At 46.9% G+C, this 17,728-nt stretch overlaps 1 protein-coding gene across 1 annotated transcript; it reads left to right on the top strand.

The window, feature by feature from the left end:
• The first annotated feature begins 10,663 nt into the window (after positions 1–10,663).
• LOC129644672 (beta-defensin 1-like) lies at positions 10,664–12,348 on the top strand. The gene is made up of 2 exons (XM_055570184.1): positions 10,664–10,721; positions 12,212–12,348. Exons 1-2 carry the CDS (start codon positions 10,664–10,666, stop codon positions 12,346–12,348), a joined length of 195 nt encoding a protein of 64 aa, XP_055426159.1.
• The last annotated feature ends 5,380 nt before the right edge of the window (positions 12,349–17,728 follow it).

The raw sequence follows: 17,728 nt of genomic DNA, 5'->3' as shown, positions 1-17,728 counted from the left end.
CCACCATTCAGTGAAGATGAGGGTAAATGTTATTTAAAGGTAAACTACAATGAAAAACCATGTGAGTTGAGAACTACTGGCATTAAACTATGGGAACTTATCAGAACTACTGGAATACGAAGCTGGAGGTCCTTGCACTGCTGAGAATGTGTCCTGACCCAACCACCCAGATTCCACAGAGTTCTTTAGGCGGGATGAGCAGGAGAGGGTCGGAGAGGAGGAGGGGAGGGGGTCAAGGTCACTTGGGGCTGGATGGGGCCATCCCACAGTTTGACAGGGATGCAGGTTCCAGCTGGACACTCATGATCTGTGCTCCTCCCTCTATGCAAGCTCTGCTTCAATTGAAAATTGGCAAAGACAAAATGCAGGGTTTGTAATAAAAAGAGCCCTTTAGGTCTCATTTTAAAATGGATAAATGGGGCGGACAGGAGGGACGGAGGACCACTCCCATATGTCCTCTCACCTCTAAAGGACCACAAATGCTGTCCATCTCAAAGCTTCTAATGGCTGGAAACCCACACTGTAAGGGAAAGGGGAGACAAGAGAGACAGGAGCAAACCTGAGAAACCCTCTGTGGTGCTTCATCTCACATATGGATGCGGCTGGGCCTTGCTGCCTGGATATTTGGACAAACGTCATTCTGGATGTTCCTGTGAGGATGTTTGGAAATGAGACCTACATTTGAATCAGTGGACTTTGGTAAAACAGGCTATTATTACCCTTGTGTGACATGGGTGGGCCTCATCCAATCAGTTGAAGGCCTGAACAAAGACTGACTTCCCCCCAAAGGGAAGGAATTCTGCCAGCAGCCAGGTTCAGATTTGAACTCCAGAATCAGCTCCACCCTGAGTCCTGCTGGTCTACCGCACTGGCACTAGATCTGTTTGTTTGTTTGTTTGGGGACTTGCCAAAATGTTTGTTTGTTTCGGGACTTACTTTCATAATGGTGTGAGATGATTCCTTAAAGAAATGGGTTATTTTTGTGGAGAACCCTGACTGACTCACAACCACATGTGGACAAGTGAAGAGGAAAAAGATGGGAGGCACTCCCCAGAAAGCCCCTCAGGGATGGTCTGTGGTGTCGACACTCTGAAGTAACTTTTCCTGGGTTGCAGAACCTTTTGAGAACACCCTGCCCCCTCCCCCCCTACACAACCCCCCCCAACACAGACACAAGACAGTCTTGGAAAATTTCAAAGTTTCTTCACCAAAACTTGGCCACAGACTGCAGCTGAGGTTGAGTTAGCATGATGTGGACCACGTGTTTTTGCAACCCTGCAATAACTGACACACAGAGACACAGCTGGTGGGTGAAATGAACAGAAGCTAAGAAACACAGAGCAAGAAGGGTGGCCACAAATGCCAGGGCCCGGGAAGCCGGGAGTGGGGGTTGGGGGTGGGCAGAGGACCAGGGAGTCTGGGGAGGCTCAGGAGGCAGCCACTGCCGGGGAGCACAGGGCTCAGGGAAGAGCCTCTGCAGAGACCCTGGGTGATGATGGCGGGTCTCTGGGAAGCCCCGCCGACCAGCAGCCATGTGGTTTCCATTGCTTCCTTCCTCCCATGGTCCATCAGAAGAGACCTCCACCACTGAGCCCCTCTGAGCAGAGTGGACAGAGCTCCCGTTCCTAAGGTCTTACCTCCCACCTGAAGCTGCTGGGTAGAATAAATGAGGTGGTACAGGTAGCTCACTGGAACCACCGTCTACACAAGCTTGGAGCTGGGTCACCTCTCCTTTAGCAGTTTCCCCTCCACAAGATGAGACAGGCTGAGGATATAGAAAGAGGGTGAGAAAGAGGAGGGGAGGGAAAGGGAGGGAAGCAAAAGGAGCCAGAGTGATGGAAACCTGCTCATAGAACCTGCATCACTGGCCCTGAAACGTGCAGGAAAATAACAGGAAAGCTCGAAGGGACTGGGATCTTCAGCAGGAACTAAAGCAAGGGGCATCATTCAGGAACATGCAGCTCCAGGAGAGTACAGGAATCTTGCCGAGGTGAGGGGAGTTGTTTACCTGAGTATATTCAGGGTTACAATATTATCTCAGGAAGAAAGGGCACACCCTCAAAGACAAGAGCTTGGACCCCACAATTCAGCATTTAAAAAAAAAAAAAGGACTGTGATGGACTGTATACTGCCCTCCTACAGTACACACCTAAGGAACCAGGCAAAACCTGTGAAACTACTGATTCAGACTCTGGCACATGCACTACAGGACTGTAAATGAAGAGAGAAGAAAACAAGTGAGGTGAGGGACTTCCCTGGCAGTCTGGTGGCTGGGATTCTGTGCTCCCAACGCAGGGGGCCTAGGTCCACCCCTGGTCAGGGAACTAGATCCCACATGCCACAGCTAAGATCCTGCCTGCCATGACTAAGGTCCAAGGAAGCCAAATTAATGAATTAGCTAATTAAATGTTATGTGCTTAACCATTTATAAAAAAAGAAAAGAAAACAAGTGAAGTGAGACTTATGACATCTCCAGTCTCTACAGATTTCCAGGCCTAAAGCTCAGGCAACAAGACATCCAAACAGACCAACAATTCTGAGTCGCAGAGAGAGGGGTCAAAGTTCAGAGAGTGCAGGCATCTTCACTTCTGGACAGAAAACCAGCAGTGGGCATTGGAATCAGGGGTGTGTGCCTGTGTGCTAAGTCACTGCAGTTGTGTCCGACTCTGCTACTCTGTGGACTGTGGAGGTGCTGACTGTTTGTGAACCCATTGACTGTACCCTGCCTGTGTAGCCTGCCTAAAAACTCTGTGCTTCTCGTTCAATTCTAAAACTGCTCTGAAAAACTGAAAAACGAAGTCTATGATACTAGATGGCATTTTGGCTCAGATTGATGGGATAAAGTCTGATGCTAAGATTCTAGACCGTATCTTAAGGAGAGAGATGGTCATTTCAGTAAAAAAACAAACAAACAAACAAACAAACAAACAAGAATCAGATATAAACTAACTATAAAAAACCCACTTGAGACATCAAATATAAAGGCAAGTGGATTTAAAATGAAAGGATGGAAACAGATCTGCTGTGGTCATTGTTTAGACCCTCAGTCATGTCCAACACTCTTGAGACCCCCATGGAATCATCCAGTCAAGATGACTGCAGTGTGTTGCCATGCCCTCCTCTGGGGAATCCCCCGACCCAGGGATGAAAACCATGTCTCTGCATCTCCTGCATCTCAAGCAGATTCTTAACTGTTGAGCTGACAGATATGCTATGGAAACATTAATTTAAAGAAAATATGGTAGGCTGTATTGGTTAATTGACAGGCTTCCTGGTGGCTCAGATGGTAAAGAATCTACCTCCATTGTGGGAGACCTGGTTGGATCCCTGGTTTGGGAAAATGCCCTGGAGGAGGGCATGGCAACCCACTGCAGTATTCTTGCCTGGAGAATCCCCATGGACAGAGGAGCCAGGCAGGCTACAGTCTATGGGGTCACAAAGGGTCAGACATGCCTGAGTGACTAAGCACAGCACAATCAAGTAACTTTTAGGACAAGGACCAGATATAGAGAGCTGGTATTTATCCTAATGATAAAATGTTTAATTCATCAAGAATACATATGAATACTGAATCAGAATGTACTTAGCAAAGGAATTTTAAAATTCTTAAGGAAAACTTACAGGAATAATCGGGGAGACAGACAAATTAGCAGTTACAAATGGAATTTCCCTGACAATCCAGTGGTTAAGATTCCAAGTTTTCAATGCAGGGGGCACAGGTTCCATCCCTGGTTGAGCAAGTAAGATCTCTTATACCATACACAAAATTCAATGCAAGATAGAGTAAAGGTTTACAAAAATCACAAAACTCCTGAAACCACAAAACTCCTAAAAGAAAGCATAGGAGAAAAGTTCTTTGGCATGGGTCTTCACAAGGATGATTTTGAGCTTGACACCAAAAGCATAAGCCACAAAAAGAAAGCTAAATTGTAGGATCCATCAAACTGAAAAGCTTCTGCACAGCAAAGGAAACAATGAACAAACTGAAAAGATGATGCTCTTTTAACGCTCCAGTGATCTCTGAGGCTGGAGGAGATGGCAGCAGTGTTGCGGGAAAGAGAGTGGGGTGAGAGAGGAGGGTCGCATCCCAGGTCACGTCTGAGTCCCTGGGATGGCTGCCGAATGTGGGGACTTGGCTTCGCATAGGCAGGGACTCAAGAGCAAGTCATGGTGAAGGAAGGTCAATCCAGGGAGGAAACACGCTACACGGAGAGTGTGGGCCATCTTGGAAGGCAAGCCCAGCCCCAGGGTATGGGGCTGTAGTTATTTATAGGGGTCAGTCATTTCATAGGCTAATGAGTGGGAGGCATATTCCAGCTATTTTGTGGAAAGGGTTGGGATTTCTAGGAACTGGGTCAGCACCTACTTTTTGACCTTTATGGTCAGCCTTGGAATTGTCACGGCGCCTCTGGGTGTGTCACCTAGCTGCCATGTTACAAAGGGATTTAAAAACATATATTTACTTCAGGTCTTAGTTGCGGTATGCAGTATATTCATCTCAGCACACTGGCTTGTCTCCTCATGGCATGTGGAGAAGGAAATGGCAACCCACTGCAGTATTCTTGCCTGGATAATTCCATGGACAGAGGAGCCTGGTGGCCAAAGGTCCATGGGGTCGCAAAGAGTCGGACACAACTGAGCGATTTCACTTTCTTTCTTTCATGTGGAATCCTAGTGCCCAGGCCAGAGACTGAATCCACATCCCCTGTGCTGCAAGGCAGATTCTTAACCAGTGGACCACCAGGGAAGTCCCCATCATTCTTTTAAAGGTTGTGCCCCGCCCAATTCCGATCTCATTAGCACCAGATAGCTGGCATTTGACAGCACTATTCAGGCTTTCCAGTTATAGGAGAATGTCCTGGTAAAGCTCTCAGGACACTGCGGTGACGGCAGGAGGCAGGCAGGAACATTGGAAGAGAGGTCGATTTTGCTCTAAGTTACATCACTTCCACTTAGTAGACTGTGGCCTTGGATACATCTTTTTGTTGGATTTGCAGCCAATTTTAATCGACTTTTTAAGTCAGTTTTGCCTGTGGCCTCAGACATGGCTTTCTAGTCCTCTGGACCATCTTGTATAAACCTTGGGTCATACCTACCTGGCGGGTTTGTTTAGGGGTATTCAAAGAGATAATTTGAATAAAAGTGCCCAGCTACTGAGCAAGGCTCATTGGAAAATATAATTGTGGGAGAAGTTCAAAGAAGAAACTAGTAAAAGTGTCAGTGGGAGAGCACAGCATTAGACCCAGCCCTGGTCCCCTTTGCAGAGTAGGTCCCCACATGACTGTCAGAAGCCATGACGCCCGCCCCGTCCATAGGACAAGGGAACTGGGGACAACGGCCTCTGCCCATTAACACCCAGGGCTCCGTGTTGAGAACACCTGTTTGTGGAGTCATAGATGTAAAGGGATTTGGTCTTCAAAATCTTATCTGTAGAACTGGGACTGCCCTTCTTACCTGAGGAACTGAAGTGCTTTGCTGGAAAGAGCCTGCCTCAATTTCTGACTCACAGGTTAAGGGTTTGGGGACACAGCATTTATCTTCCCTTTAAAGAATGAAACCATGAGTTACCTCTCAGCCCAGGCATGAAGCAACCAGGAACCACATGGCCTTGTTTGGCTTTGAACCTGGGAAAACTAACAGTTCATGTAGCCTTGACCTAAAAATAACCCTTCCCTCTATCCTATATGAATTCATCTCTGGTTTCTGGTGAGCCACCCCATGCTTTCTTGGGTGTGTGACCTCCTTGCTGAGGCAACAGGACCCTTCCCTGATGTACAGAGATGCCCCTGGGTGCTATCTCCAGGATTAACATAGCTGCAAAGGAGTCATCTTTAGACCCTGCCAAGGAAAAATAAGCCACTGCAATTGTGCAATTCCTGACAAGGGCCTTTTTCCAACTGGTGAGGAACCATGGCAAGAAACTCCCTTGAAACTCACCATGGCACCCTGACCCCTTTTGGAAATGCCCTTCCATGAAAAGTTATGCCTGGTCTTGCACATAAAACTGCATCATCAGCTTCCTTAAAAGAAAAAAAAATCTGCTGTGCTGCAAACCATAGATCACTAAAACACACCAATTTTTGTTTTGTTTATTTATTTAGGCTGTACTAGGTTGTAGAAAATTCTGAAAGAGATGCGAATACCAGACCACATGACATGCTTCTTGAGAAACCTATATGTAGATCAGGAAGCAACAGTCAGAGCTGAACATGGAACAACAGACTGGTTCCAAATAGGAAAAGGAGTACGTCAAGGCGGTATATTGTCACCCTGCTCATTTAACTTATATGCAGAGTACATCATGAGAAACGCTGGGCTGAAAGAAGCACAAGCTGGAATCAAGATTGCCAGGAGAAATATCAATAACCTCAGATATGCAGATGACACCACCCTTATGGCAGAAAGTGAAGAGGAACTAAAAAGCCTCTTGATGAAGGTCAAAGAGGAGAGTGAAAAAGTTGGCTTAAAGCTCAACATTCAGAAAACTAAGATCATGGATCTAGTTCCATCACTTCGTGGGAAATAGAAATGGAAACAGTGGAAACAGTGTTGGACTTTATTTTTTTGGGCTCCCAAACCACTGCAGATGGTGATTGCAGCCATGAAATTAAAAGACGCTTACACCTTGGAAGGAAAGTTGTGACCAACCTAGATAGCATATAATAAGCAGAGACATTACTTTGCCAACAAAGGTCCGTCTAGTCAAGGCTATGGTTTTTCCTGTGGTCATGTATGGATGTGAGAGTTGGACTATGAAGAAAGCTGAGTGCCGAAGAATTGATGCTTTTGAACTGTGGTGTTGGAGAAGCCTCCTGGGGGTCCCTTGGATTGCAAGGAGATCCAACCAGTCCATTCTAAAGGAGATCAGTCCTGGGTGTTCTTTGGAAGGAATGATGCTAAAGCTGAAAGTCCAGTACTTTGGCCACCTCATGTGAAGTGTTGACTCATTGGAAAAGACCCTGATGCTGGGAAGGTTTGGGGGCAGGAGGAGAAGGGGACGACAGAGGATGAGATGGCTGGATGGATTCATGGACTCACTGGATGTGAGTTTGAGTGAACTCCAAGAGTTGGTGATGGACAGGGAGGCCTGGCATGCTGCAGTTCATGGGGTCACACAGAGTCAGACACCACTGAACGACTGAACTGAACTGAACTGAGGTCATAGTTGTGGCATGTGGGATCTACTTACTTGATGTGCTATGCTTGGGAGTACAGAGTCTTACCCACTCTTACCACTCTTACCCACTCTTCAAGGAAGTCTCGTAAAACAGCATTTTTAAAAATTACTTTTTAAAAAACTTTGGAGTATAGCTGATTAATAATGTTGTGATAGTTTCAGGTGGACAGCAAAGAGACTCAGCCATGCAAATACATGTACCCATTCTGCCCGAAACTTCCTTCCCATCCAAGCTGTCACATAACATTAAGCAGAATTCCCTGAAAAACATCATTTTCAATGAAGAGACACAGTAGACAACAATTCAGTCTCACTTCTTTCTCCAGTATAGTACTATAGCATGTTTATAAATTGACCCTGTAGTATAGATTTTGCCTGCAAGGTCCATAAAAAAACAGATATATATATATATATATATATCTTATGTATAGATAATTTTATATATATATATATGTAGATGATATCTACCTCTCTCAAATATCATTTAGAGCTAAACCAGAAGGAACTATGATCAAGACAACTTATTTTCCATCAGAAAAATGCTATCCCTCGGTGCCAGCCAGGGACTGTCTGCTCCAGGCAGCCTCCATGGCTTTGCCGAGCCTCAGATGCAAGACTCTGAGCCACAGCAGGGGACCTGAACAGGATTGACGCTCCGGGGGCTCCTTCAGGATGTGGTCCTCCTGGGTTCCCACAATTCTAAAGGGCTTGGAGTTCTACTCAGAGCTGTATGGCAAGTTCCATCCTGAGATTTAGCGTTTCTGAAAAGCCAGGTCAGTGTCTCTCCAACACTGAGATGGACGGATGTTACTAAGTGAGGGATGTTACTTAGTGATGGAGGTCCCCCTCAACCCAGTGAAGGGGTCCCCACTGCTGGGCCTGCTTCGTGATACTAGGCTGGGGAGATGCGTTCAGTGGCAGCGTCATCCTCCCACTCTGTCTCTGATGAAGGGAAACAGAGCACCCATCTGCCCATCACGTGTCCCACTGAGATTTCATGAGACAGGTGTGTGATTGTGTTGCAGAGAATTAAGAAAAGTTTTTTTCCCCCTCTTTCTTTCTTTTTTCACTTTTGTGTCTTTCTCCACTTGAACTGTTCCTAACCTACAGTCTGTATTGATAACCAAGCTTTTTCTTTGCTGAAGACCAGCCTATTATGTGAACACTGACACCTATGGCCCTCCATTTCTGCAGGAGCCACATTCTGCATCTATTATCCTTTAACTTATTCTAGCCACGTCCTGATACTTAACTTTATGGCATCATAAACCTCCCCTTGTAGTTTGGTACCTCTCTTTGCTCTATTTTAACCTCATGTTGATGCTTAACTTTATGGTGCACTCTCTTTGGAAGCCACCCCTAGTGGATTGCTTTCCCCCTTTTGTATTACAGGAAGAAAGTCACCAGGAAATCCCCAAAGGACAATGGACCCAACCACCGGGACCAACTGCCAGACCCAAATACCTAGCTACCTGACACTGGCCTATTGACTGTTTCCCAACAGTGCAAAAGAGAGAATTCAGGACCCCTACACCTTTTGTCCCATATCTCCAAGCCCTGACTGTGAGCCCTGACTGTATGATCCCCTGGATTCCCGATGGAGGGGAGACAGGCTCCTTGAGGCAAGAACCTATCTAGTTCTCCCTTCTGCCGGCTTAATGATCAAAGCCATCTTTCTGTTTCCTCCAAACTATGTCTCCACAATTTTTATTCAGCTCTGGTGGGCAAAGAAAACCAAGATTTTGGCAGCGATTGTTGCTGCCATCCTGTAACAGGCTAGCTGGTGTGGGGAGCAGATTGGGACCACTGGATCTCTTCCCTCAGTGCTCCAGGGGCCAGAAAGAGCATGGCTGTCTCTGCAGATGCTGGGAGTCAGCAAGTCTTGCCCAGGGAGTGAAACTGTCTCTGAATGAGTTAGTCCCTATTTGGGCCTGAAACAGCCTTACATGGAAACAGTGTATGTGTTAGTTGCTTAGTCGTGTCGGACTCTCTGCAACCCCGTAGACTGCAGCCCACCAGGCTCCTCAGTCCATGGGACTCACCAGGCAAGAACACTGGAGCGGGTTGCCATTTCCTTCTCCAAAAGGAACTATCAGTTTAGTTCAGTTGAGTCGCTCAGTAGTGTCCAACTCTTTGCGAACCCATGAATTGCAGCATGCCAGGCCTCCCTGTCCAACACCAGCTCCCAGAGTTCACTGAAACTCATGTCCATCGAGTTGGTGATGCCATCCAGCCATCTCATCCTGTGTCGTCCCCTTCTCTTCCTGCCCCCAATCCCTCCCAGCATCAGGGTCTTTTCCAATGAGTCAACTCTTCGCATGACATGGCCAAAGGTTTGGAGTTTCAGCCTCAGCATCAGTCCTTCCAAAGAACACCCAGGGGTGATCTCCTTTAGGATGGACTGGATGGATGTCCTTGCAGTCCAAGGGACTCTCAAGAGTCTTCTCCAACACCACAGTTCAAAAGCATCAATTCTTCGGCACTCAGCTTTCTTCACAGTCCAACTCTCACATCCATACATGACAACGGGAAAACCATAGCCTTGACATTTTTTGGCAAAGTAATATCTCTGCTTTTTTAATGCTCTCTAGGTTGGTTATAACTTCCTTTCAAGGAATAGGCGTCTTTTAATTTCACAGCTGCAATCACCATCTGCTGTGATTTTGGAGTCCCAAAAAATAAAGTCTGACACTGTTTCCACTGTTTCCCCATCTATCTTTCATGAAGTGATGGGACCGGATGCCATGATCTTAGTTTTCTGAATGTTCAGCTTTAAGCCAACTTTTTCACTCTCCTCGTTCACTTTCATCAAGAGGCTTTTTAGTTCCTCTTAACTTTCTGCCCTAAGGGTGGTGTCATCTGCATATTTGAGGTTATTGATATTTTTCCCTGCAATCTTGATTCCAGCTTGTGGTTTTTCAAGGCCAAAAAGAAGTATAGAAATAAAGAAAGTGAAGTCTCCCTTTCATGTCTGACTCTCTGCAACCCCATGAAGTGTAGCCCACCAGGCTCCTCCATCCATGGAATTTTCCAGGCAAGAGTACTGGAGTGGGCTGCCATTTCCTTCTGTACAGGAAAACAGTGGGCAGTTTCAAAGCCCTGGAAGGGCGAGGGTGGGGCTGGGGAGTGGGTAAATGAAGGTTCAGCAAGAAGTCTGTGCCCCTGCCTGGGGAAACAGGCAAGTCTGTGCCCCTTGCCACACCCCTGCCCATCAGCTGAACTGACTGCCAAGGAGAAGTTTGTGGTTAAAAGGGCAGCAGGAAAGCTTTTCCTGGGGTTTCCACAGCCTCATTAGCATACAAGTGACTGCCCCTGCTTTGTGGTATAAAGGCCACTCCCATGACACACAGGGAAGAGGTTCAGTTAACCAGTTCCTAATAACGAAATCCACAGCCAGTGCAGAATTCCTCCCGGAACTTGGGACCTTTTTAAAGCGGAAAGAGCAGCCTCTTTTCTAGCATCAGCCACAGAGCTCGGGACGCCAGCATGAGGCTCCATCAACTGTTCCTTGTGCTCCTCTTCGTGGTCCTGTCTGCTGGGTCAGGTGAGTTCGTGGGAGCCCCGGGGGGAGCCGTGGGCTCTCTCTCCTGTTTCTACCTCCTTCTGTGCTGCTACCCCCATCTACACGTGGTCAGACTAAACCCACCATATTTGGTGCTTCTGAGAAACCAGCGCTGAGTCCTCAGTAGCAAGAGGGGTCTGAGAACTGCCCTGCAAAATTCCAGGTTGTTTCTAAGCCACTCTAGCAAGTCAAGCTTCTGATCCCGTCTCCTCATTGGTTTCATGAGGAGGAAACAGAAGTTGCCTCTGTTAAGTGACTCTCCTTTTTTTCTTTTTCATAAAAGCAAGAAATTTGATTTTTGTCCCATGACAGAAGCACAGAATGTCTCTTTATAAATCTTTCTATTTGAAGGGTGGCGGCTCTGGGCGACCAGACAAGTCCAGAGGAGAGTCAGGCCGAGCCTGGGCTTCAGGAGCTCCCTTTGGGATGCTCCGTGCTGAGTCTCCTCAGCAGGAAGGTCCTCAAGGACACGTCGCTGATGATGCGACCCTCGCTCCACAGCTGGGAGGCAGCACATCCAAAGCAGTGTGCAGGATAGGCTGTCTGAGTTTCATCTTACCCTTGATATTTCCGGAAATGGGATGAAAATATGTAGGAAGGAAGGAGGGAGGGAGGGAGAGAGGGAGAGGATGCAGAGACTGAGACCTGAGACAACTGATTAGATGTCAAAATCAAGTTGAAAAGGCCTTGTCTGATCAGTGTTGTTTATGACTGTAACCCAACTCTTAGCACAGTGGCAGGGAGAGAGGACAGGGGTGTAAGGAATGTGGCCTCTCAGTGCCCGGGGCCCGGGTTCAATCCCTGGACGGGGAACGAGAGAGGGACCAGAGGTGCCTTGTGGTCAAGACGAAAAAGGCGTGTGAGGAAGACGGGAAGGCCTCTGTTCAGGAGAAAACCACAAAGGGAGGAGGAGAGGGGCTGACTGGCACCAGAGCTGAGAGTGTTCTGAGTCAGTAGAGACCAGGATACAAAACTTTTTTTTCTGAACCATTGTCACTGTCAGCTGTAAGTTCCTTTGAGAGTAAGTTTCTTTAAACAGTTCTTACACTTTCAGCTGCATCTTTTCCTCCTATCTCAGCTGCACTACTTGACTGACTCCATGAGTTGGAAAACTAAGCAGTGAAAATAGAACACGCGGGCCGCTTCTGACTCCTGGTGGGAAGGTGGATGTAGCAGCGTTTCCTGGTCTTTGCCCTCATGGTGGAGCTGACCCTACACACAACCAGGGTTCTCACACCCCAGTCCCTCAGCCTCTGGTTCTGGAAACGTGAGGGTCCACCAGAGACTGGGCAGGGCCAGTGTCTGTCTGGAAGCTGGTCCACGGGGTCCTGGACTCACATCTTTTTGTCATGAGGCCGTGTCCACATCTCAGCACAGAAAGCCCCAGGGCCTTGCTCAGAGGGGACACAGCTGGCCTTCTCAAGATGCCGCTTTCCTGCTGACACGTTTTTCCCTCTTCATTCTCTTTTTAGGATTTACTCAAAGAATAAGTGATTTTCTAAGGTGCCATAGGAATGGAGGCAACTGTTTTCCGAACAGGTGCCCTGGAAGCATGAGACAGATTGGCCTCTGTTTGGGGCCCCGAGTAAAATGCTGCAGGTTGTGGTAAAAGAAGGCGAAGATGTGGCCGGGACCGATGCGGAGACAGAAACTGCGCCCTTCGACACACCGTCTAAAATTTAAATCAGAATAAATTTTGTCCAAAGTTAAAGAATCTTGCCCACTGGTCATTGAGGTTGTTGTGTGGTGTCTGATCACAGCTGAATTCTGAAATCCCTGAGGATGCTCTCTGAGCTTCCCACGCGGACCATCGGGGAATCGTGGTGGGGTGCTCTGTGCTCCCAGGGGTGCGACCCCCTGTTCCTTGGGGGCCTGACCTTCCCCGGTCTCTCTGTCTGCTGTCCTTCCTGCTTCCTAGTCCAGGGCACCCTGTCCTGCCCAAAGTCTCCCCTCAAACATGCACCCCAGGGGTCCAGACACCAGCACACCAGTCCCATAGGAAAGCCCCCACCCCTGTTCCAGGAGGAAACCCCCCTCCTCTGTCCCCCTGCAGCCCTCACTTCCATTTGGTTTGTGCTTCTTATTCCTGCCTTGTGTGCACGTGGATACACTTCTGATTCCCTTTTGGGCTATAAGATCTCTATAGGCATGGACTTGTCCTATTCTTGTAAGTGCTGGGCATTGAGACGAGACATTGCTTCACAAATTGTCATCAACTGAATGACAGAGTTGACATGGACAAAGCATGTCTCTCTGTGTGTACATGATATGATGAAACTAGATGCTATGGAAAAACTAGTCCTGTGGAAAGCACAATTTAATGAAGACAACACAGCACAGAACACTGAGACCACAGGGGGCCGGGTGAGCATGCTGACCTCAGCCTGCTTGCAGTTTCTTCAGAGGATTTGCTAGATAAACCAAGAGCCTTACTGGTGCACGCTGTACGTGTGAGCAGCTCTCTGGTCTTTGTACTAACTCTTCCCTCAGTGCAAGCTGAGGTCACCAAGGGAATGGTGTTAGGAGACAGGGCCTTTGGGAGGTGATTTGGTCATGAGGGTGGGACGCTCCTGGGTGGAATGAGGGCCTTTATGAAAGAGACCCCAGAGAGATGGCTCACCCCTTGTACCCTCTGAGGACACAGGGAGACTGCCCTCTACCAGCCACCTGCTCTGTCTTGATCATGGAGCTCCCAGCCTCCAAAACTGAGAGAGAAGTAAGGGTCTGCTGTTAGTAAGCCACCTATTACAATACCACATGTAAAATAGATGGCCAGCATGGATTTGCTGTGTGACTCAGGGAACTAAAACAGGGGCTCTGAGACCAGCTAGAAGGGTGGGATGGGGAAGGAGATGGAAAGAAGTTCGAGAGGGAGGGGACATGGGTGAACCCATGGATGATTCCTGTTTTTCTATGACAGAAAACCACGAAATTCTGTAAAGCAATCATCCTTCAGTTAAAAACAAAGTGTAAAAAAAGAGCCACGTGGCCTATGGTGTTTCTGTTTCAGTAGCCTGAAAGGGCAGACACATGACAAGTGAGAATTACAGCACAGGTGAATTAAGGTACCTAATCATTTGGCCTTAAGATAGGGAAATGACGTGGAGTATCTGGCTACGCTCAACGCCATCTCATTACAAGGACCTTAGACGTGGAGGAGGGACGCAGACCAGTGTCAGAGATGCACGCTGAGAGGCTAAACCAGCCTCTCATCAGCTCACACTGATGTGGAGGGGCCATAATCCAAGGAGGGCAGGCAGCTTCTAAGCGAGAGAAGGAAAGAAGCCTCCGGAAGGAAGCCTCCAGAAGGAACGGCATCCTGCTGACACCGTGATTTGAAGCCAATGAGACCCATTTGGGACTTTGGATCCTCAGAACCACAATAACAAGTATGTGTTCCTTTAAGCCACGTAGCTTGTGGCAATTTGCTACAGCGGCAACAGGACATCAATACAGCAGTAGCTTAAAATCATGCCTTGAGCCTAAAATTAGCAGCTCAAAAGAGACAAACCTGTGTGTGTTTAATGGAGGAAAAAAATGATAACAGCTGTCAACATTTTACTCAACTTTATACTTCTTTCTTCATAGAAATGCCCATGGTACATCTGCCAACTCTTCTTCATCTTGAAGTTTGTATTTGGGACTCAGTCTTACACATCATATATCTTGCATCCCTTTTATCCTTTATTTTTAGTTTGTTTTATTATCATGGAACGTTTATCTGCCATTAAGTGTGGTTTGGTGGTACTGTTTATATGAAATTTTGATCATATTCTTTGTTGGGATTTCAGTTTTTAATTTCTACTTAATTTTAAGTTGCATTCTTGTATCTGTTGATGTTTTGCTGCCATAACATTTCTGGGTGTCATGTTGGACTCCTGCATGGGAGGAATGCTCGTGTCATTTCAGCACCAGGAAGATGATGGCTTTCCCATGTGACTCATGAACCAAATGGGCTCATGCTCTGGTCCAAGGTCAGCCTTTCCACCTGGGTCCTGGGTCTCTTCTCATGCTTACTCAGGGGTGAGACCCAAACTGTCTCTACCTCTTGCCCCCATCTAGTGCAGCTACAAAAACTAAAAGCAGGGACTTCCCTGGTGGTCCAGTGGTTAAAACTCCAGCTGCCAATGCAAGGGGCATGGGTTCATCCCTGGACAGGGAACTGAGATCTCAGATGCTACAGTTCAGTTCAGTTGCCCAGTCATATCTGAGTCTTTGCGACCCCAGGGACTGCACCATGCCAGGCCTCCCTGTTCATCAACAACTCCCAGAGGTTACTCAAACTCACGTCCATCAAGTTAGTGATGCCATCCAACCATCTCATCCTCTGTCATCCCCTTCTCCTCCCACCTTCAATCTTTCCCAGCATCAGGGTCTTTTCAAATGAGTCACTTCTTCCCATCAGGTGGCCAAAGTATTGGAGTTTCAGCTTCAGCATCTGTCCTTCCAATGAATATTCAGGACTGATTTCCTTTAGGATGGACTGATTGGATCTCGTTGCAGTCCAAGTGACTCTCAAGAGACTTCTCCAACACCACAGTTCAATAGCATCAATCCTTCCATGCTCAGCTTTCTTTATAGTCCAACTCTCACATCTATACCTGACTATAGGAAAAACCATAGCTTTGACTAGATGGACCTTTGTTGGCAAAGTAATGTCTCTGCTTTTTAATAAGTTGTCTAGGTTGGTCATAGTTTTTCTTCCAAGGAGCAAGTGTCTTTTAATTTCATGGCTGCAATCACCATCTGCAGTGATTTTGGAGTCTAAAAAATAAAGTCATCTATTGCTTCCACTGTTTCCCCATCTATTTGCCATGAAATGATGATATCAGATGCTATGATCTCATTTTTTGAATGTCAAGTTTTAAGTCAGCTTTTTCCACTCTCCGCTTTCAGCTTCATCAAGAGGCTCTTTAGTTCCTCTTCACTTTCTGCCATAAGGATGGTATCATCTGCAATCTGAGCTTATTGATATTTCTTCCAGCAATCCTGATCCAGCTTGTGTTTCCTCCAGTCTGGCATTTCTCATGATGAACTCTGCACAGAAGTTAAATAAGCAGGGTGACAATATACAGCCTTGGCTTACTACTTTCCCAGTTGGAACCAATCTGTTTTTCCATGTCTGGTTCTAAGTGTTGCTTCTTGAGCTGCATGCAGGTTTTGCAGGAGGCAGGTCAGGTGGTCCATCTCCTTCAGAATTTTCCACAGTTTATTGTGATCCACAGAGTCAAAGGCTTGAGCATAGTCGATGAAGCAGAAGTAGATGTTTTCTGGAAATGTTTGCTTTTTCTATGGTCCAACAGATGTTAGCAATTTGATCTCTTGTTCCACTGCCTTTTCTAAATCTAGCTTGTACATATGGAAGCTCTCAGTTCATGTACTGTTGAAGCCTAGCTTGGAGGATTTTGAGCCCTACTTGGCTAGCAATCAACAGTCTGCATTGATAACTAAGTTTCTTCTTTTCAGAAGACTAACTTATTATGCTGGAGAAGGTAATGGCACCCTACTCCAGTACTCTTGCCTGGAAAATCCCAAGGAGCCTGGTGGGCTGCAGCCCATTGGGTTCCTAGAATCAGACACGACTGATCGACTTCATTTTCACTTTTCACTTTCCTGCATTGGAGAAGGAAATGGCAACCCACTCCAGTGTTCTTGTCTGGAGAATCCCAGGGACGGGGGAGCCTGGTGGGCTGCCGTCTATGGGGTGGCACAGAGCCGGACACGACTGAAGTGACTTAGCAGCAGCAACCTATTATACAAACTACCTCTGTACCTGTTGCCCTCTAACTCTGCAGGAGCCACACTCTGCATCAATGATTCTTTAACTTATTCTAGCCATGTCCTAATACTTACCTTTATGGCATCATAAACCTCCCCTTGTATTTTGGTACCTCTCTTTGCTCTATTTTAACCTCATGTTGATGCTTAACTTTCTGGTGCACTCTCTTTGGAAGCCACCCCATAGTGGTTTGCTTTCCCCCTTTTGTATTACAGGAAGAAAGTCACCAGGAAATCCCCAAAGGACAATGGACCCAACCACTGGGACCAACTGCCAGACCCAAGTACCTAGCTACCTGACAGTGGCCTAGTGACTATTTCCAAACAGTGCAAAAAGAGAATTCAGGACCCCTACACCTTTTATCCCGTATCTCCAAACCCTGACTGTGAGCCCCGACTGTTTGATCCCCTGGATTCCCAATGGAGGGGAGACAGGCTCCTTGAGGCAGGAACCTATTGTGTTCTCCTTTCTGCCGGCTTAAGGGTTAAATCCATCTTTCTGTTTGCCCCAAACTCTGTCTCGGCAAATTTTATTTGGCTCCAGTGGACAGAGAAAACCAAGATTTTGGTGGCAACAATGCCATCGAGTCTGGCTGTTTTCCCACCTCTCCGCCAGGATGACTCCTGCCAACGGGGATCACCAGGCATCCTGAGTGACCTCACTCACCCCTTCCTCTGCCCTTTTTTGACCTGGCCTCTAAACCTGTAGCCATGGACAGGGGCTCCCAGGTGTCTCTGCCACAGTCCACATGAGAAGGGCAGAACTACAGAACTGCAAGGTCGGTTTCCAGGAGAGAAAGAGATATCTGTGGTTGAAGAAAGCATGGGAATAGATGTGTAACATTTAGGGAGTCAGTGTAAAGGATCACATTCAGTATAAAAATACAAGAGAGAAATGTGGCCAATTGCCTGTAGGCTATACTTTCTTTTCCATTATTATAAAAGTACTGTTGCTGGGGCCAAAGAAGTAAAACCCTCACAGCTATTCTATAGAATTAAGTAAGACTTATTTAAACAGCTTGCCGCAAACACTTACTCTATTTTTAGGTTGATGTCACTAAACTAAAATAGATCTCTACTTAGTGAAAGATTCAAATGCAGATCAAAAGATTAAAAGTGAAAACATTTTATTGCTAAGTTGCCTCAGGACAGAGAGAAAAATGTCCGAACATATAGATCACATAAGATGGAAGAGAGGTGAGTGAGTGAAG

This window comes from Bubalus kerabau, chromosome 2 (genome assembly GCF_029407905.1).
Source record: "Bubalus kerabau isolate K-KA32 ecotype Philippines breed swamp buffalo chromosome 2, PCC_UOA_SB_1v2, whole genome shotgun sequence".
In the NCBI taxonomy this organism is placed as follows: Eukaryota; Metazoa; Chordata; class Mammalia; order Artiodactyla; family Bovidae; genus Bubalus; species Bubalus kerabau.
The sequence above is the reverse complement of the archived record's forward strand: the minus strand, read 5'-3'. Positions and strand labels throughout refer to the sequence as shown.